At 37.0% G+C, this 23035-nt stretch overlaps 1 protein-coding gene across 1 annotated transcript; it reads left to right on the forward strand.

Annotated features, from left to right (window-relative positions):
• The first annotated feature begins 13570 nt into the window (after positions 1-13570).
• Positions 13571-22830, forward strand: LOC139135258 (uncharacterized). Its single transcript, XM_070702556.1, has 7 exons — positions 13571-13849; positions 15717-15800; positions 16610-16723; positions 16997-17094; positions 18579-18674; positions 18968-19086; positions 20291-22830. Exons 6-7 carry the CDS (start codon positions 19080-19082, stop codon positions 20836-20838), a joined length of 555 nt encoding a protein of 184 aa, XP_070558657.1. The 5' UTR covers positions 13571-13849; positions 15717-15800; positions 16610-16723; positions 16997-17094; positions 18579-18674; positions 18968-19079; the 3' UTR covers positions 20839-22830.
• The last annotated feature ends 205 nt before the right edge of the window (positions 22831-23035 follow it).

Here is a 23035-nt window from a genome sequence, read left to right on the forward strand (position 1 = left end):
TCAATGCAGTGTGGTCTATATTTGGCAAATAAATACGACAATGTAATCGCTTTGTCAAGGTCAAACATATTTACGAAAGAGTATTATAATAAACTATAGATCATTAGGAATGAATCAAAAATTGATTTCGGCGTGAACTCCGGTTGAAGTCTTGCATCTACAGTGACATGTAAAAATGTTTTATATTTATTACATTGTAAATAAGACATAACAACCAGAAAACTAGCTCCTGCAGAAGCCTTAAGCTTAAGAATATATAGGGGTGTCGGAAACAGGGATGTTGCAACATGGATCACGGTGTTGGAGCTTTAGGGCGCGGGCGGTCACCATCCACTGCGTCCGCATTGGCAAAAACGCGAGAGACTTCAGAAACTTTCGCATCTAATAAACATAAACACATATTAAATCTTGGTCGCGCTTCGCTCCATGGAACTGGGGTATAGTAACATAAGCTTATGGACATTTTTTAACACAGCACGGAGCTTTTAACACAGCTCGGCGATTTTTTTAACACAGCGCGGCGATTGTCATTTTCGTCCACGGTATCGATACCTTTACTGATCTCTGTGTGGCAGGCTGGGTGTAACCTAGCCGTGCGTACATACAGGTCTTGTGTGTTTCCGGTGTTATCACCATATAACACAGCAGGCCCACGAACGTTTCGTAGATCGTCGTCGGATGGGACGTGACTGACAGTGACACTGTGAGGCCGAAGGCCGAACCTCGGTCTTAGTCACTTCCCATCTGACGACGATCTACGAAACGTTCCGTGGGCCTGTGCCATATAACGCCGAGAACACATGGTACACAGACCTGTACGCTGGGCTAGGTGTAATAGCTAATACTACAGGCCACCGTCGGCTACCCACCACAGCCCAGTTCCGCCGCCGAAAACAATCGATTTTAATCCAAAATTGTGGTCGATCTCAGTTTTCGAGCACGCCCAACTATTCTAGATACGCGATGTGCTGAGCTGCGCTTTAAAACTTACGCAAAGCCCGCTTTTCTCTCTCTATGCGAGGGAACAGACCGTATCAACCGCGCCATTGTGAATCTCCATGTGCAATGATTTCTGGGTAGGGTTCAAATGCAGGTCAAATAATGAGTTCAGATAATAAAGGAGGTCAGATAATTGAAAGCCAAGAGAATGTCAAGATAATATTGTAATCATGACCAAATAATCGCATAATAATGGCTAAATAATGACACAAAAATGACCAAATCACCAAATAATGAAATAATAATGATAAGATAAGTTCTAAATCAAGACATCAATGCCAAATAATGGCAAAACAACCGAATTAACATAAATTCATAATAATGTCAAGATAATATCAAGATAATGTCGTAATCATGACCAAATAATCACATAAGAAAGACCAAATAATGACATAAAAATGACCAAATTACCAAACAATAATATAATAATAATATGGTTTATTGCTCTAGAAGGCCACCGGCCAAAATCGCATACATCACAAAATATACAGAAAATAAGTTACAGTAAACAGACACAGAGATAAATAAATCATTGATAAACAAAAGAAGAAAAGGAAATACAATACTTCAAAAATACTCTTTTCTCAAATTAAAAGCTTTGTACACAAATATAGCAAGGTTTGAAATTATAACTTTGTTATCAGATGACATAAGAGAATAAAATTTTTCAATTGAAGGTTGTCTATATGACCAGACTGGTAAATAGGATTCTCTTAAATTCTGATAAAGGGGACAGACAGATATAAAGTGAAATTCATTTTCAATTTCTGTCGAATCGCAAATCTTACAGGTGCGTTCCTCAGGAGAAATACCACGAACCCTACCCTCTTCAATTTCTAAACCAAGACCCGAACTCCGCAAACAAGCAATTGATCTTCTAAATTTCATATGCATATCAATAAATAAGTAATCTTCTGGTAGAAAGTTTAACTTAAAATTTCTATAAAGACGAAGTTTATCTTTGGTACAGACTTCTGACCACCAGTTTTGCTTGAAAATATCACTTGCTCTGATTACAAAAAGTTTTAGGAAGTTATTGAAGTCCCCCGGCCCCTGAAATAACCAAACTTCCCCAAACCCATGGTTAAACAAATATTTTTGACATGCGTTGCCCAGGATTCTTTCCCATTGTCATCTAGCCGCACCGCATGGTTATAACTGTGCTTTGCTATTTTGTTTTGTGGCATTTTTAAAAGTTTTAACCAATATGAGATCACTTTTTTCTGAGTGACTAAGAAAATAGGACACCTGCCACAATCACCTAGCACACAGGCGTCCGGGGTTGATGATTTAACTCCAAGAAATCTCTTACAATACTTCAATTGAACACATTCGAGAACATGGTATTTTGTGTAACCCCAAATTTCTGACCCATATGTGATAGTTGGCAGAACCATAGCGTCGAAAGTTTAAAGTACTCTTTAAATGGCAAGCTGCCAGTGTGCTTGATCATTCTAAAAATGTTGCCCATCGCCTTCCTAGCTTGATCTGCTAATATTGATGTAGCTTTACTCCAGGTATTCCTACTGGAAAGCATTAAACCAAGATATTTGTAATAACTGACCGTTTTCATACATTCCCTTTAAAACTTACGCAAAGCCCGCTTTTTCTCTCTCTATGCAAGGGAACAGACCGTATCAACCGCGCCATTGTGAATCTCTATGTACAATGATTTCTGGGTAGGTTTCAAATGCAGGTCAAATAATGAGTTCAGATAATAAAGGAGTCAGATAATTGAAAGCCAAGAGAATGTCAAGATAATATTGTAATCATGACCAAATAATCCCATAATAATGGCTAAATAATGACACAAAAATGACCAAATCACCAAATAATGAAATAATAATGATAAGATAAGTTCTAAATCAAGACATCAATGCCGAATAATGGCAAAAGAACCGAATTAACATAATAAATTCATAATAATGTCAAGATAATATCAAGATAATGTCGTAATCATGACCAAATAATCACATAAGAAAGACCAAATAATGACATAAAAATGACCAAATCACCAAATAATTGCATAATAATGATGAAATAAGTTCCAAATCAAGACATCAATGCCGAATAATGGCAAAAGAACCGAATTAACATAATAAATTCATAATAATGTCAAGATAATATTGTAATCATGACCAAATAATCGCATAATAAAGACCAAATAATGACATAAAAATGACCAAATCACCAAATAATTGCATAATAATGATGAAATAAGTTCCAAATCAAGACATTTATGCTGAATAATGTCAAAACAGCCGAATTACCAAATAAGTTCATAATTATGTCAAAATAATATCCATATAATGATCAAATAATTGCAAAATAATGGCCAAATACTGACATAATTATCATTAAATCACCAAACAATGGAATAATAATAATGAGATAAGTTTAACTAAAGTTTTCAAGATAATTGGCCGGTGTTCTTACACCATAGTTGCCATGCCATGCAGCTCGTTGATCATGCTGATGTTAATGCATGAACATTCCGTTTTCTTTATGTCTGAAAGTTCACCGTGTCAGCTTTTTGAATGGCATGATATTGAAAGGTGATGTTTCAAGTTCGATATAGACGGTTGGGATGCAATTCCTTTTCATTTCCTTCGAAAATACAAAGTTTTTATTTCCAAATTTAACCATGAAAGTGCTGCTCGTTCTTTGTGCTGAACGTGCGTGTTCAGTGCAGTGGAGTGCATTTAAATGTATAAAGTATACACAGTCAGGGCCGATCATGCCGGACGACGCTCACTGGCTTCAAACTCAGTTTAAATTTCCTTTTTTATTCGTTTTCTACATCTACAAATTCACTGGCATTGCCAAAACTATAAAATAATAGTAATAATGTACCCCCTCCCGGCCCATAATGTACTCAAGCAAACTTTGCACTCCATATAGCTGTGATATCGCAGCTGTATACTGTACTTGTGGCGTATATCGAACCCGAGCGCGTCGCGTTCGATACACGCCACAAGTACCGCTGCGATATCACAGCTACACTCCATAATGTACTCGGCTTCGCCTCGTACATTAATATCGTGCAAAGTTTGCTTTCGGGGGTGCATTATTGCTTAAATATTGCAAATTTTATATTGGGAAAAACTTATTCACAGTTTTGTCATCGATTCCCATTTATAGTGGATCACCATTCCAAAATTTAGTTTCTCGTACACGTGTGCACTTGTAAACATCCCATGCTAACCAACTACATGAATATCAGTTATCAAACGTCTATAAATGAATAGATATTGCTAGTTTTATATCGGAAAATAGGCTTTCATAGTTTTCTCATAGACTACCATGTAGAGTGAATCAACATTATCGATGAAATAAAAAAGTCAAATTTTGTGTACACACATGCATTGTTTCCTGCCTCTTCAAGCAAAGTACCTTTACATGAATTATCAAACACATATAAATGTAGAGATACAGCTTGTTGTCGTGGTAAAATTATTAATAGTTTGCCCAATAGACTCCAAGCACTATATCGGTCACATTTTGCCTTCCTTTGAGGGGTGGGGACTTCAAAATTATAGCAAGTCAGAAGGGGGGACTTGAACACATTGTGAGTTTGTTGGGTGGGTACTTGAAAAAATCAGAACATTTTTTGAATCTCTCCCCCTCCCCCAGGTATTTGTACATGTTATATTTCAGCGGACAGTGCGTGAGATAGTGCTGAACATCGTCAGCTTTGTTGTGCGGTAGAAGAGTGGAGTGGGCTTCAATTCGGTGCCACATTTCTGTGTTGGGCAGTTTTAACTTCAGCAAAATCTTCTAATTTCAGTTGTAATTGTTACTAAAACAACTGCATTGTAAATCAAGTTCAACTGTCCAGCAATTGGTCCAGACAGGGTTGTCCCATTTTGGTTTACTGTAACTGATCAATGAGTCACTGACTTTCAAATGTGTGACGATACCCAAGCTAATCAGTAAAATTGTACAATAAAAGTGCCTACCTCACATGCAGATTTGTGGCACTTAAATAAAATCTACTGTAAGATAACATCGCATCGCGCCCTTCCAAAATTTTGAGTTTCGCCTATTATTTAGGTTTAACGAGCAATCACAGTAAAAAATGATTAATTTAAAAAAATAACGGAATAAAGAAAAAAGGGAAGGTAATACTCTATGAGGTACATAGGCTGCTGGTAAACTAAACTTAAAAGTGTTTTGTTTTCATGTCGAACTTAAATGATTAAGGACTTAGCAAAAGTTAAATTAGCCGAACTCAAAAAAGTTGGTGAATATATGAGCGGGTGGTTACTTTATAATTTAGCAGACCCTTGGGAGAAGAATTATAAGCTATACTTATAATCACAAAATTAATGACGATACTATCAAACATAACATTTGTTTTGGCCTTTCAGCAAATGCGTGTTGAGGAATAGATAATTAATTTAAAATTAATATAGGTCATGCCAGGTCTATAAATTTAATATACAATTTTGGCCATTTATTTATTTATTTATTTATTTATTTATTTATTTATTTATTTATTATTATTATTTATTTATTTATTTATTTATTTATTTATTTATTTATTTATTTATTTATTTATTCACAATGAAGGATTACCAATTTACAAGCACAAATCGGGGAGATGACCTAATAAGGTTGTAATCTTCCATGGGGTCCTTTAAACAATAACAGCAAAAAATAAAAGTTAAAGTCTATATAAACAGAAGGACTAAAAAATACAACTGCGAAAAAAGCAACATAAAAAGTTATTTTTCTACATTTGCCAGGATAAAAGTTTTTAATTGACTTTTAAAAACATTAAGATTAGTGCTACATCTTATAGTGTCTGGTAATGAATTCCAGTGTTCTGCAGCACGCATGGCAAACGTTCTCTGTCCACTTGCAGTGCGGAATTTCGGAATTTCACTTTTGATACAGCTGGTAAGACTGAAATGGGCCTATAATTTGACATCTCGTTCACACTACCGTTACCCTTATAAATAGGAGTTACTCGAGCACATTTAAAAGTGGATGGAAAGACTGCATTGTCAATACTAGCATTCAACACATTTGTAAGGGACGATGAAATAATAAAGGCACCATAACGCAATAACTTTGCATCGATATTATCAGTACCTGTCGATTTAGCATCTAATAACATTTTAGTGAGAAAGTCTTCTGACGTATGTGGAATATGGAATGAATTTTCAGGGACTTTATCTTTCAGAGTATCAGCTAAAGAAGAAAAATCGATATTCTTATCTGTTGGAACGTTAAGCGTTTTTGAAATATTCACGAAATGCATTTGCAATAGCAGAGGGGTCTGTGATCATGGCATTGTTAACAACTATAGAGATATTTTTATGTTCCACTGGTTTTATTATGTTACTGTCAATATTCAAAACTGCCGTTAGGGTTGAGCCTTTGCTTGAAAGTTCTTTAATATAATAAGCATTCTTTGTTTTGTTGATTAGATGGACAATTTTGTTCCTTTCCAGTCTGTAATCGGCAAGTTTGCTAGCATCACGTTTCGAGAGCTTCAAAAGGGTACCCCCTTTACGCATAGCATTCAGCGTTCATCCAACCCGGTTATCTAAACTGTTTAACACGTTTTTTCGACAGATGGGGCGGTAAAAGTCAGAAATTCTATTGAAAATCAAGGCCCAAACTCTCGTAGCAACAATGACATTACTAGCAAAGTCAATTAGACACCATGGAGCTGAGATAAGATTGCCTAGAAAAGAATCATTGGAGGAAACTTTACCACTGTATGATTAGACATACCGTTCACCATTGCCGGTAAATGCTATTTAGTCCGTGGGTTAGAGGGGGTCTACGTGCACCACCACCCCCCACACACAGGATAACAAACCTGTGTTTTTCAGAAGCCTTGGGATCCATAACATACGAAATGGAATTTTAACAGAAAAAATATAGGGATGCAATAGCTGTTAAGGTCATGTTTTGAAGGGTACCGCAAAATCACGATTTTGCGACCCACATGCATTTTGTCAAATTTGTCTTCTTGTAAGTCATCTCCTGAGCTTATTTTTTAACATAACCTCACTTGTTTGGTATTATTAGAAAGGCAATTTATTCTTCTTTAAGATGACATATTGTAATATGCAATATCTTCTACAATTTTCATGAAATATGACCAAAATTTACCCCATACCCCAAAGTTTAACATCGCAAATAACAGTAAATCTCAAATTCTACCAATATTTTTAGTTAGATATAATAAAAAATGCAATGCTTTGTGTGAAATCTGTTTTATTTGGTACGCGGACATGTCAGAAATATGAAATAGACTTTTAACAGAACAAGTCATCGTTGATGACACAGTCCCCGCTTGTCCATTTTGTTATAATCTTTGGTGTCTAGGTATAGCTGTGGTCTGGGTAGCTGTGGAATGACATTGATGCAACGGGTACATCAGACCTGTGACTTGCATAATAAAGTAATCTGAGGAACGTTCAATAAGATTGACCCATCTCTGCCGGTAATGACCATTGAAGGAACTTTTGATTACATCACACATAACGATGCCCTCACTGCTCTTGTGTCATGATCGCACATACTATACACATGGTTTGGTGGAATTTTAGAAATGGTATGGGATCGGGTATGTTGTTGTAATCAGCCATTTCGGATCATATAATGAAACAAATTAATGTGCACAAGAATGCAGCCATCTCACGTTTAAACAAATCAGTCCATCGAAGGACAGTGACCTATGTTTATGTTTCAAAGACATGAAAAATCATACCAAAATTGAAATCAAATGGCTGTCTATTGACCATATGGATCATAACACAAAATTAGTAGACATGCATATGTATGCCATATCAGTACTTTATCTTTGTACCAAGTCTCAACAATATTGGATAAGGAATATTTGCATATGATTAAACCTCAAAGACATGAAGAAATCCAAAAATGACCATCTGGCAGCGATATTGGAACATGTCACGACGTACATTGACATGTATATGTATGCCATAGTGCATGATCTTTGTGCCAAGTTTGGACAAAATAGATGTAATGACCTTTGAATTAAGCTTCAAAGACATGCAAAATTCCAACAAAAATGCAGTTCTACAGCCATATTGGCTCCTATCGCAAGGTTAATTGATAGACATGCATATGTATGCCATAGTGCTTTGCCTTTGTGCCATGTTTGAACAAAATCCGTTCAAGGATATTTGAGTTATGGTTCAAAGACATTAAAAAATCGCAACAAAATGGCCGCCTCACGCCCATTTTGGATCGTATCGCAATATAATGCGACACGCACATGTAGGCCATAGTGTTATACCTTTGTGCCACGTTTGAACAGAATCGGTTCAAGGATGTTTGAGCTAATGGTTCAAAGACACAAAAAATCGCAAACAAAATGGCCGTCTCACGCCCATTTTGGATCGTATCGCAAAATAATTTGATATGCATATGTACGCCATAGTGTTATGCCCTTGTGCTAAGTTTGAACAAAATCGGTTCAAGGATTTTTTGAGTTACGGTTCAAAGACATGAAAAATTGCAAACAAAATGGCCGCCTCACGCCCATATTGGATCATATCGCAATATAATTCAACATGCATATGTAGGCCATAGTGTTATGCCTTTGTGCCAAGTTTGAACAAAATCGGTTCAAGGATATTTGAGTTATGGTTCAAAGACATTACAAAATCGCTACAAAATGGCCGCCTCACGCCCATATTGGATCGTATCGCAATATAATGCGACATGCACATGTAGGCCATAGTGTTATACCTTTGTGCCAAGTTTGAACAGAATCGGTTCAAGGATGTTTGAGCTAATGGTCAAAAACACATAAAATCGCAAACAAAATGGCTGTCTCACGCCCATTTTGGATCGTATCGCGAAATAATTTGGCATGCATATGTAGGCCATAGTGTTATGCCTTTGTGCTAAGTTTGAACAGAATCGGGTGAAGGATTTTTGAGTTACAGTTCAAAGACATGAAAAATTGCAAACAAATGGCCGCCTCACGCCCATATTGGATCGTATCGCAATATAATGCATCATGCATATGTAGGCCATAGTGCTATGCCTTTGTGCCAAGTTTGAACAGAATCGGTTCTAGGATGTTTGAGCTAATGGTTCAAAGACCAGAAAAATCGCAAACAAAATGGCCGTCTCACGCCCATTTTGGATCGTATCGCAAAATTATTTGATATGCATATGTAGGCCATAGTGTTATGCCTTTGTCCCAAGTTTGAACAGAATCGGTTCAAGGATATTTGAGTTATGGTTCAAAGACACAAAAAATTGCAAACAAAATGGCCGCCTCATGCCCATATTGTATTGAATTGCAATATAATTCAACATGCATATGTAGGCCATAGTGTTATGCCTTTGTGCCAAGTTTGAACAGAATTGGTTCAAGGATGTTTGACTTATGGTTCAAAGACATGAAAAATCGCAAACATATGGCCACCTTGCGGCTATATTGAATCGTATCGCAAAATAAATCGATGTGCATCTGTAGGTCATAGTGCTATGCCTTTGTGCCAAGTTTGAACAGAATCGGTTCAAGGATGTTTGAGTTATGGTTCAAAGACACGAAAAATCGCAAACAAAATGTCCGCCTCGCGCCCATATTGGACCGTATCGCAATATAATTCAACATGCATATGTAGGCCATAGTGTTATGCCTTCTTGCCAAGTTTGAACAGAATCGGTTCAAGGATGTTTGAGTTAGGGTTCAAAGACATGAAAAATTGCAAACAAAATGGCCGCCTCACGCCCATATTGGATCATATCGCAATATAATTCAACATGCATATGTAGGCCATAGTGTTATGCCTTTGTGCCAAGTTTGAACAGAATCGGTTCAAGGATGTTTGAGTTATGGTTCAAAGACATGAAAAATCGCAAAAATATGGCCACCTTGCGGCCATATTGAATCGTATCGCAATATAAATCGATGTGCATCTGTAGGTCATAGTGCTATGCCTTTGTGCCAAGTTTGAACAGAATCGGTTCAAGGATGTTTGAGTTATGGTTCAAAGACACGAAAAATCGCAAACAAAATGGCCGCCTCACGCCCATATTGGATCGTATCGCAATATAATTCTACGTGCATATGTAGGCCATAGTGTTATGCCTTTGTGCCAAGTTTGAACAGAATCGGTTCAAGGATGTTTGAGTTATGGTTCAAAGACATGAAAAATCGCAAAAATATGGCAACCTTGCGGCCATATTGAATCGTATCGCAAAATAAATCAATGTGCATCTGTAGGTCATAGTGCTTTGCCTTTGTGCCAAGTTTGAACAAAATTGGTTCAGCAGTGTCTGAGAAACAGCTCCGGACGGGGACGGACGGACGGAGGGACGGACGGAGGGACGGACCCAAATCTATAGCTCTGTCACGAGAAGCTGATTCTGGGATTGAAGATGACCAACTTTCGAAGGAATTCTTGGATAATTTGAAATCAAGATCTGTTTAAAAATAACATCTATTAAAACTTTCGATTTTTCCACATTGTATACCACAATAACACATGAAAAGTTGAAAGAACGCTTGAAAAACATCATCAACCAGGCATTTTTCTACAAAACGGTTCACGCCGTTACAAATATGTAGTAGTAGGTTATAATTCTACATATTTTGTTAAAAATACCACAAATGCTAAAGGTTTTATACCGAGAAAGACATTCTAACTATGCTTGATTTCCTTATTGACAACATATTTTTTGAATTTGGAGGACACATTTTCCAACAGTGCATAGCCTATAGGAATTCCTATGGGTACTAACTGTGCTCTCTTGCTTGCCGACTTCTGCTCTTATACGAGGCAGAATTTATCCAGAAAATCAAACAAATCAAACAGAAAAAAGGTCTCTGTAGCTAGAACTTTCAACTTAATATTTATATACTTAGACGATGTTATTTCAATGAATAACTCCAAATTCAGTGACTATATCGCTATGATTTATCCTTCAGAATTGGAAACTAAAGAAAATACAGAAACATCCTCTTGTGCTTCATATCTGGATATTTTCCTTGAATTAGACTCTAATGGGCACCTTTCTACTAGGCTGTATGACAAGAGAGATGATTTCAACTTTAGTGTAATCAATTTTCCACACCTCATCAGTAACATTCCACTCTCACCATCTTATGGGGTATACATTTCCCAGCTTATTCGATATGCAAGAGCATGCAGTTCATATGGTGATTTTGTAGAGAGACATGGTCATCTCTCTTACAAACTGTTAAATCAAGGTTACACCAGAGAAAGACTTGTCTCTACATCCAAACGCTTCTTGGCAGGTATCGCAAGCTGGTAGAGAAATACAATATCTCTCTTCAACAAATGATTCGGCTTTAGTTAGTGACCACTACCTATTTGACTTACAGATTGATATATGGCGGGTGCCACATGTGCGGTAGGATGCGCTTACTTTTTTCTAAACTCCTGACATCACTTGTTAGTCTTTCGGCCAGAGGTCCATATATCTTTCTTTTATGAATTTGACTTTGTGTACAGGTTATTTACTGTCTGTTCTGTGCTGTTTTGTGTCTATGTTTACAACTATTGTATTACGAATTTTGACCTAGTGTTATCAGATTATGGATTGGTATAATTGCGATTATATTAAGCTCCTCAACCACTACTACAAAATTTGAGGGTCAAAGATCGTTGGAGAGTTTTGAAAGATGGGATACAATATTGAAGAATGTAAAACACAATTTGTTGTAGTTACAATTCAAATACAAAAGGAACAACAGGACACAAATGACTACAACGGATCAGGCCTTACACTCTCAAATATTTTAAAAACTTTCCAGTATAGGCATATCAGTTTACTCAGCGGAGGAGCTGCCTGCTGAGTGTGTTGGATTCCTTATCGATCTTCAGACAATCACAGGGCATTGTCTACTGTCCGTCCCCAGGGTGGGTAGGTGTTTCGTTGTATCGCTAATAAAGATATATTCTACCAACCTTTGGTGTTTCGGTCTTAACTTAGCACTGCCCTTAACAATCTTGCGTATACGTTTTATCAACATGCTGCGTCTATTATCTGATGAGTTTGAGTGCCTAATTAGCCAAAGTAATCAAGGGTAAATTACTAATCTGTGGACGCTCTCACCAGATTATCACCGGATTAAATTTGACAAAGTCAATAACGAACGCACCAGCAAGGTATAACTGAAACCTTGCTGGTGCGTTCGTTATTGACTTTGTCAAATTTAATCCGGTGATAATCTGGTGAGAGCGTCCACAGATTAGTAATTTACCCTTGATTACTTTGGCTAATTAGGCACTCAAACTCATCAGATAATAGACGCAGCATGTTGATAAAACGTATACGCAAGATTGGCAAGGGCAGTGCTAAGTTAAGACCGAAACACCAAAGGTTGGTAGAATATATCTTTATTAGCGATACAACGAAACACCTACCCACCCCTGGGGACGGACATGTAGACAATGCCCTGTGGACAAATCAGACTTGTCTATATAAGTAAACGGCAGGTCATACAGAAAACTGCTCAGCTAATTTAGAACATCATTGTTAATATTATGAACACTAGTGTTAACAATATGAACACTAGCCGTTCAAATTTGAACACCGACATGTACATTTTGAACGCGTAAAAGACGCGTCTAGCGTCCGCTATTTTTACAGTGTAGGTAAACGGCAGGTCATATAGCAAACTGCTCAGCTAATTTACCAATTACTCAGACGTCTGCTGTAGTAGAACGTTATCTCAATCCTGACAGCGGGGTGCCGATAGTGAACCTTACATTTATTGTGCCGACTGCCACTGGTTTTTTTTTCAAACAAACAGAATCTCAGTGTGCATGTATCAACAGTATAGTGGCCACGGGTGTATGTACGTACGAGTTTTCCAAATACTTTGCTAGTTCGTTTTTAGTAAGAGAAGTTTAACGGAGCAGAAAATAAACTAAAGACATCTCGATGTGTTTGACGAAAAGATAATGTTGTCAGGATGAAAACATGCTCAAAAAATTGTGATAAATTGGTGTTAAAATGGTGGCGGTCTATGGTTAGCCTCATCTATTCTATTTCTGAACACATGAGTTGAATATATGACCACACGTAACACCGTATGTGATCAAACTGAACACATGCGACGCGTCCTAAGCGTCGAAAACTATATGTACCACCATTGCTTGGGATGGTAGACCATGGTAAAAGGATGGCTCTCATAAGCTGAAAGGTTTAACAATAAAAACATGATTACAGGAAGTAAAATTAAAAGTAACATAACGACAAGCAAAGATATATCTTCGCTTGGGATCCTTAAAGATGTAGTGATACAAGTTAGGGAATATGACTGCAATTCTTTTTCCTCTGAGATACTCTAGTTCTACACATATGCGTATCAAACTTTATTTCTTCAGGGCAGATGAGATCCTAATTTTCTATGACAAGAAAATCGAAGAAATGAAACAAAAAAAAACAAGACAAGGTGACATACATTGTACAACAACGTCAAAATAGTGTGAAAGCAATGTCAGCTACTGCTCCAGCAAACACGATTTCTTTGGATGACATCGGATCTTGAACTAACACAGGTATGTGGTTTGTATTTCGTCCATTGGCACGTTAATGCGCGTGCTCAGACCAATTCGAAAATCATTCACCTCGTAACAGTTTAGACAGTATAGTCTCCTGTTTATCGTGTCAGGCAACGAAAATCGTTTCACTCGTTACCTTTCTTTCAATTTTTTTGGAATTCAAGATTAACGCAATCGAAACCTGTACTCTGTAACTTCAATACACAGGTGCCTGGAATTGTCGATGTGGTATACGGTTCTTTGACGTTACTTACTCTACACTGAAGTCTTCATGCGTCTGTGCTTCAACAAAGCTAGGAACTGAGTAATACGCAGTGAGTATATGGTGCATGAACGCTGATCGTACAGTTTGTATAGGCTGCATAAATCGGCTATCCCAAACTGCTCGGTCGTTGTCGACGTCGAATTTATCCTTAATTGTACAGCAGTGATTAGCCAACATTTTGCTGTTATAAGTGTTATGTTACGATGTAGAGAGAGAGGAATACTGTCCTAAATATGTACCCATTGTGTGTTTTCTTTACCTGCACGCACTTTCCTTTTCCGGGTTCATACAGGTCAGCTTTGCATAATGGTACGTCGTGAAGAAACTTGGCCCTGATGTGGTAAAGTCATAACTGTATGGCGTACTTTACTGTTGTGTGATTTACTGATATGATGGCCGCTGTACACTCGTACCACCTACCTCTGTCAGGTTAACGTATCTAACTCTATTTGTATCTGTAACTGTTTTTCATCGGTACAAGTAGGAACAGGGTGGTTAGATTCACATTGAGTATTACTTAACATATTCTCATAAAGGATAGCCATTTCGTCTGTTTCTTATTCAGGATGTTGTATAAATCGTTACGGAATCGTTAGAAATTAACAGACAGGGCGATATGCCACTGATTTAAGTTTGGCACTGACCATGCTCACGTAACTTAGGTCACAAAGAAGAGTTTGTAATTCCTCACAACGTGTTTGGGGATCTCATTATAACCATTTCATCAGTCGCTTGCCTTTTTTGTACGCCAATATTATTGTACGATTGTTTTCCGTTATTCCTCAAATGAAAGCGAGGCTAAAATCGTTCTGTAGTCGTCCGAGACAGTCCGACTGTTGTGTGTTTGGCCACTCGGTCGGATCCGTTATTTTTCCTATGTGTTTGATTTTAGCTTTAACGAGGGTATCTCTCACGAATATCTCATTTTCAGCTCATATGCCTTGAAACGTTTACTGGGAATGCAGTGTACACGAAATGTGTACACTAAACAAATGAAAAGTTCAACAGCAGAGGAGAAACAAAACGTCGTCTTAATTTCAACTAAAAAAGTCAACCAGACCGTTCAAAGTCGAGGCAATTAATGTTGACACCACAAACACCCGCATCACACAATATTTCGAACAATCAAATTATCCTGATCGTAGCTACCCACAGGCGTTGTGTGAAGTGGGTAGTTTTAATAGTGTTGAGTTTATGCTGTGAGTTTATGCTACGTTCCGACGCTCTGATTTCAAGGACATACAAACTCGAAGTATGGGGGATATAAACAAGAACCAAGCGACCGATAGAGATACCTCATCTTAGGGTTTTAAAATGCACGTCGAGAACGAGTCAAGAAGAAGAGCGTGTACAGATGACTTAAGTCTAGTGAACAATAATAATGTACGACTCGCTTCAGACGAGGCGGCGATAGATACCAATTTTTAAAGCTGCCTCTTTTTAATACATACTTCAATATGATAAATGGCATTCAAAATGTAAGATTTGGCATCTGTGAAATGAAAATTGTACAGTTGGTTCTGACGTAGAACACGCATCGGGAACGACATTCGGACTCTCAAATGTATATAGTGCCTCTTAGTCTATCATTTGCGTGCTGGCTCATTTTGAAGCTTACAAAGTAACTATTCAATGGCATATTTTTGTGAAACTCAAAAGTCATTTTCCCCATAAAGTTAACACAGGCATGGCGACTATTTTGAATTTAAAGTGCGGGGGAAATATCTGTAATTCGTTTTAAAAGCGACGTCATGTCCAGAGCTACCAATGGTTAATATATGTCTTCATGAATCTTTATCAGTTTTTTCAACAGGCTTTTTGAAGCTAGCTAAGGAACTGCAAAGTAATATAAATTGAACGAGAACACTGTACAATGTCGATAATTACACAATTTTACATTTGTTATTTCAAATCAGTGACCATGAAGACCTGTATGGTGATAAACCGAATATCCCTCGTATTTTTGGGAGCCGTGATATTGAATCACATAGACAAAGTGGGTGAGTTTTGAGAGTATCAATCATATGACAAATTCTGTAATTTCTGAGTAGTAGTGGGATTTGACGAAATATATTTTACGTACATATGACAAGACAAAATGTGGAGGAGATTTTTTTCACCCATTCTTTAAAACGTAACTCAAACTCATGTCAAACATTTAGTCATTTGAGTGTCCGTGTACATGCGAAAGGGCTTGGAAAACAGTGCTTGAGATATGAAGCTCGTCGTGTCCCTAATTTGTATTTTATCAAAAATAGTGATGACAAATATCATTTTTGATAAAGTCAAACACAAGTCGGACTTAGTATTAAAGGGACATAAGCTGTAACTTGTGGCAAGTTTTTTTTCAGTATTCTGCGTCTGTATATCAACTACCGTGTCTGACCCTAATCCGTTTGTCATGCTGAAATTTCGAGTGTTCTTTTTGTCAACGCAGCTTGTATGTGGGTGGTGATCATCGTTTATTGTTTACAAATGAATTCTAGTCCGGAATTGAATACAATTTTCAACAATAACAATGAAAATAATAGTCATATAGGTTGTGTTAATATGCTAAATACTTAAATTACACTTTAGGGATTCAATGCAGAAAGTGTGGGGAAACCTCAAAACAAAGGTTCCGAAAAAATCGCCAAAAGATACAACTTATGGTGCTTTAATCAATGTGACATCAAGGTGTTGGAAAACAAGTTGCCTAAAATGATACATCACATTTGTAACTACCTATGTCATAGAAAAGATTACAGAATAGCGAATCTAAATCTTATCACTAGACTGAAGTATGAAATATTCTGTTTGCTTTCTTCAGACAGCTCCAGGTACTGTGTGGAACAAACCATTTCTTGCCAACACGGCACTTGTATAGACGGTCAATGCCATTGTGACACAGGGTATCAGGGAGTTAACTGTACCGAAAAGTCAGGTTGGTTGAAAATATTTATATTGAACAGGGGAGATGAAAGACACTGTACATTCGTGTTGCTCATTAAACATCGAGAAGTTATCAATAACGAGGGAAAGCAACAGGAAATGCTACTGGCAATGAGTTTGGAAACGCCTTTTGAAGTCATCAGAAAGTTATGAGTGATAGTGCGGCGACTGTATCTGTCAGCTCAATAACCTCGTATTTAAATGTAAAGAAATTCAAACTACCTTAACATCTTGATTTGCTTCACCATGTTGAGATTTTTTCTAGATTGCGTTTGGAATAATTGCTCGGGGCATGGTATCTGTCGGTCCGTAGATGTATCTGTGATGACGGTTACAGAGGAAAGCATTGTTCGAGAATACCAGGTGTGTACAATATTCAAGAGGGCTCTGATTATTATATCGATTCATGTATCTTATTCGTTATAAAATCATCCAAGGCGATGAAACTGACACGGGAGACTGTGAAAACATCTTATGGTAATCATCCGATTGATGAAGACATGCGTTTTCAGATATATGAAACCAGCGGCACGTATAAGGACATCGGCATCAAAACGACCATTGCAAAATTTACGGAACAGTGAAACTTACAAGTTGTCACCGGACAGATATAGTTTGAACAGTTGAGTTTTCCAGCTTGCTTGCTTCAGATTTCTAAAGTGTATTGCGCTCGCAGTCGTGTGACAAAACGGAAGCTTTGTCTAAAATCAGATCGATCGTTAATTGTTTGAGGGAGAGAAGATGATCCTCGACCATCCAACACCTAGAAGTGAAAAACACTGGAAATGCTTTTTCTTATCATTATAAATGTACTCGGCTATCGATGAAACATCAGTGATAGTGTCGTAACTAGAAAATTTTACCCTGTATAGAATCTAGTATAGAATTACGACGGAAGATTAACCTTTTGTGGTCCTGACAATTGGTTGATACAAAAGTAATATGTATATGACATGATAGAATTGTAAAATAGACTTAAAAGTTACAATTTCGAGACACAACGAAGAAATTATTTCCGATCACTTAAGGTTCCAAGACAAGAAATAGACCTTTTTAATCTAACAATTCTCTCGTTGTTAAGAAGCTCAGAATCCCCGTACATTATATATTTTCCGAAAGCCTAGATATAGGGGAACATTTTGGCGACAACAGTGTCACCATTGTTTACATAACTATCACGTGACAGGTAATTTGCATAACCTTTCAAAAATCGGTTTTCCCTATGTTTTGTCTCAATTTTTCAAAATATCTGACTTAAACTTTCTGGAATGCAAGCTGTCACAATGCTCCTTCAAAGAGTTTCTCAGATTTTTTATATCTTGCTTAGTTTTTTTTTAGCACAATTTTAAAGAAATCAACCGGCATTAAATTCACGCCTCTGAAAGTTTTTCTGGCATAAAAATTGTTCTAGAAGGTTTAAAAAAATTCTGAGACACACTTTTGGAAGATCGCTAGGACAGCTTGTACTCACACAATTTCAGCCTTATATTTCAGAGCATTGAAACAAAACATAGGGAAAACCGATTTTTTGAAAGGTTATGCAAATTACCTGTCACGTGATAGTTATGCAAACAATGGTGACACTTTGGTAACCAAAATGTTCCCCTATATCTAGGCTTTCCGAAAATATATAATTTACGGGGGTTCTGAGCTTATTAACCACTAGAGAACTGTTAGCTTAAAAAGGTCAATTTCTTGTCTTGGAACCTTTTTGCCTTTAAGAATACATTTCACATCGATAATTTAAATTTTTTTCTAATGTCATAAACGTCACCAATTAGTCATAATCTTAATCTCGTGATAAACTTTTTCATTTCACCATTGCGACATTGATTTTGTTTTCCTAGATTGTCCATTCCTTTGCCACGGGCACGGTACCTGTTATGAGCGTGGTGTCTGTACCTGTCATGGCGGTTACAAGGGAGAGTATTGTTCAGAACAAGGTGTATATCTTAATAGCTGTTGGATCTCGATAATGGTTTATTTAACGGAATGAATCATAAAATCCGCCATTGGCATATACTGACATTCAGAAGGCGGGGATGGGCAATAAAAGAATACGATCAGCCTTTTTACTTGGTGATTTCGTGACTTGATAGTTGAGTTAGTGTGCCACAAATCCTTTGCCATGACCAGCTGGCGGTAGTAACAGTATGATTGTGAATTATGCCGTAATGACGTAAACAATACATTTACACTCGCTGTGACATGTGACTTACACAATCATTTTTTTCAGGGATGACTACAGAAAGAATAATCATCGTTGTCAGTGCCATTTTTGGCGCCATATTATTATACATATATGTTTCTGCTACGAGTGTAAAAAATGTCGCCGATGTCGATCAAGAATGAATGGTACGTATGCACACACAATTAATCTGATTAATCTGGTATGAAGGTGCGTGTTGTAAATCCTTTACTTACATGTACATACATGAGATTTACTTCTTCATTAACACGGAAATTGAATGTCCTTGCTCGCCCCTTCTCTCTCTCTCTCTCTCTCTCTCTCTCTCTTCTCTCTCTCTCTCTCTCTCTCTCTCTCTCTCATCTACTCATCATTACATCATCACCACCAATACCACCACCACCACCACCACCACCATCATCATCATCATCATCAAAAGTGCTTAAGGAATAAATTCTCCTGACAATGAACAGATGGAATAATTTACATGAAGTTTCTTTTCAAACGATGTTTACGACGATACAGTCACTCAGTTCGGTGCCACAACTCTGTGTTAGACAGTTTTAGCTTAAGCACACATCTTCTAACTTTCAGCTGTAAATGTATATTTTATAAAATATATATATATTTTATAAAATCTACCTATCTGACGATCGCGTGTATGCGTGAAACTCGAGTAATACGTACCAAACATTCTTGATGTGTTCTCATATTTATTGTAATATTGCTCTGCATCCCTGCATCGAGCACTTTACCCCTATGAGAAGATACAAAGAAGTTTTGGATATATATATATATATATATATATTATATATATATATATAATATATATATATAATATATATATATATATATATATATATATATATATATATAAATTAGATAGATAGATGGATTGCAGAAGGCATGAAACATAAGTGACAGATATCATTACTTTGTACTTGAAGTAATTTGTGTTATATATATATATATATATATATATATATATATATATATATATATATATATATCCAAAACTCAAAAACACATTAAGTACATGCACTTTTTTACTTCCCACTTCAAGCAAAGTTATAAGTTTTCAAAAGTATATAAAGTACAGATATAGCTTGTCTTGTAGAGGGATAATATAGTTGATCGTTTGACCAATAGACGTCCTTTTTTACAATTTTATATTAATGGACGAAGCCACGTCCTGGCTTCTAATAATAGCGCAAACAATGGTGACGATCCCCAAATACGTGCTTAAAATACCATGATCCTCACAAAATACGTGCGCGAACAATATACACCAGTCTTCCCCCAGTTATTTCTGTCCAGTTTTCTTAAAACATGTATCATAAAATTTATTCTCATGATGTTGATTTTCCACAGACATTAATAGCGAAGACACAAGAGGTACAAGGAACACGTTTTACAATCTGAGTCTCCATTCTGAAGTCTACTGGTCTTCGGAAAACAACAGCCTGTTTGCAAATATCCCAGAAACAGTCGTCGACCATCGCATACCGATCATCTTCGGTACTTCGCCAGCTGACCATCGACCACATGCCCTGACATATGACCAACATCAAAACCACAGTACTCCCTCGATAGACACTCTCGGGAATTCACATCAACTTACTAATGACTCCGGCGGGCCACCGACGACCAATGAAGCAAACGACTTTGAGGACCAGCCAGGCGCGTGTTCTGAATCAGTTCCAGCCCAGATACACCAGCCGTCGGAAACAGCGCCATATGAACAGTTGACATGGTTGAGGGAAGACAATCAAGGGGATGTGGGCGAACAAGGTCCACCGAGCTACGAGGAATCCATGCGCCCATATGGACAGTTGCGGAAAGGCAATCAAGAGGACATGGATGAACATGGTCCATGTCCGCCGAGCTACGATGAATTCATGCGACAACACCAAGTCTGACTCAATATATGCACCATAATTGCACCTTACGTCACTTGTGACTTTCAATTGACAGGCGAGATAATTGATACATACATAAACAGAGATATTTTTATAATATCATTCAGTTTTATCAAAGAAATAGAACTGAGCCAACTGCAAACATCATTATCCGCTTTACCTGGCAGAATATACTCAATAGTTGTTTTAACTTGGCCTTTTAATAATTTGGGTGACAACTTATTTGATAACATTCTCCCATTGACAATACATTGGGTCCAGGTCAGTGTCAAAAAGAACTGGAAGCGAATCAGGTCAAACAACCTTTGAATAACAATTTGGTAGATAATAATCTATGTGTAATCTATATGGTTCATTATAGACTTCAATGTATAGTGAAATTCAAAATCAATTTCTTGCACACAAATGCACTTGTCACCATCTTAGTCTAATCAAGTACATTAACAACCATATATAATACGTCTATAAATACACAGTTTTAGCTATTTTGTATTGTAAAACAAATATTCTTAGTTTCCTCATAGACTAAAATGTATAGTGGATCAACGTTTTCGGCGAAATTCCACTATCAAATTTCTTGTACACACATGGACATGTGACCACCCACTTCTAATCAAGTACAATTATGTCAATTGTTCAGGGTCCATATATGCACAAATATTGCAAATTTTATATTGGGAAAAAATTATTCACAGTTTTGTCATCGACTCCCATTTAAAGTGGATCAACATTTTCGACAAAATTCCAAAATTAAGTTTCACTTCTAAACACCTAATGCTAATCAGCTACATATATATCAGTTATCAAACGTCTATAAACGAACAGATATTGCTAGTTTTATCTTGGAAAATACGCGTTCATAGTTTTCTCATAGACTACCATGTAGAGGAATCAAATTATCGATGAAATAAAAAAATCCAATTTTGTACGCACATGCATTTTTTCCTGCCTCTTCAAGCAAAGTACCTTTACATAAATTATCTATCACATATAAATATAGAGATGTAGCTTGTTGTCATGGGACAAATGTTAATAGTTTGCCCAATAGACTCCCATGTATAATGATTTAATATTTTCGGACGAAGCACTATATCGGCTACATTTTGTCTTCCTTTGAGGGGACTTCAAATTATAGCAAGTCAGAAGGGGGGACTTGAACACATTGTGAGTTTGTTGGGTGGGTATTTTAAAAAATCAGACCCTTTTTGGAACCCCCCCCCCCCCAGGTTTGTGAATGCAGTCGCACATGTTATATATTTCAACGGACAATGCGTGAGATAGTGCTGAACATCTTGATCTTTGCTGTGCGGTAGAAGAGAGGAGTGGGTTTCAATTCGGTGCCACATTTCTGTGTTGGGCAGTTTTAACTTCGGCAAACATCTTCTACTTCCAGTTGTAATTGTTACTAAAACAACTGCATTGAAAATCAAGTTCAACTGTTCAGCAATCGGTCCAGACAGAGTTGTCCCATGCCGGTTTACTGTAACCAATCAGTGAGTCAGTGACTTTCAAATGTGTGATGGTGATACCCAAGCAAATCAGTAAAATCGTACAATAAAAGTGCCTACCTCACATGCAGAGCTGTGGTACTTAATTGAAATCTACTGTAAGATAACATCCCATTTAGATCAAAATGGAGGGTCTCTGCAATGCTACATAAAAATAACGACCGCGCCCTTCCAAATTTTGAGTTTCGCCTATTAAGGTTTTGCGAGTCACCACAGTCAAAAATTGATTAATTTAAAAAGTAGAGGAATAAAGAAAAAAGGAAGGTAATACTCTATGAGGTACTTAGCTTGACGGTAAACTAAACTTAAAAGTGTTTTCTTTTCATGTCGAACTTAAAATGATTAAGGACTTAGCAACAGTTAGCGGGTGTTTACTTTGTAATGTAGAAAACCCTTATTAGAAGATACACAATTTTTTGTACTTTCGGCGAAATGTGTGTTGATGAATAAATGAACATGGTACATCGTACATGGATTAATATAGTTTGTACCCGGTCGCCGTTACTCATTTTTCAGCGCTCCGGATTCTTTAAGGTGTTGAAGTCATGCACCGTCTACTGCATTGCCATGTTCGCAGTTTCATTTCCAAAAGTGAAAAGCGAAAATTAAGTTTTCACTTTTGCTTTCTCGTAAAAACTGACGATTCGTTTTCTCAATGAAGTGTACACAGTGGGTTGTTATCATTATTG

The sequence above is a fragment of the Ptychodera flava genome, chromosome 6, assembly GCF_041260155.1.
Source record: "Ptychodera flava strain L36383 chromosome 6, AS_Pfla_20210202, whole genome shotgun sequence".
NCBI classification, from domain to species: Eukaryota; Metazoa; Hemichordata; class Enteropneusta; family Ptychoderidae; genus Ptychodera; species Ptychodera flava.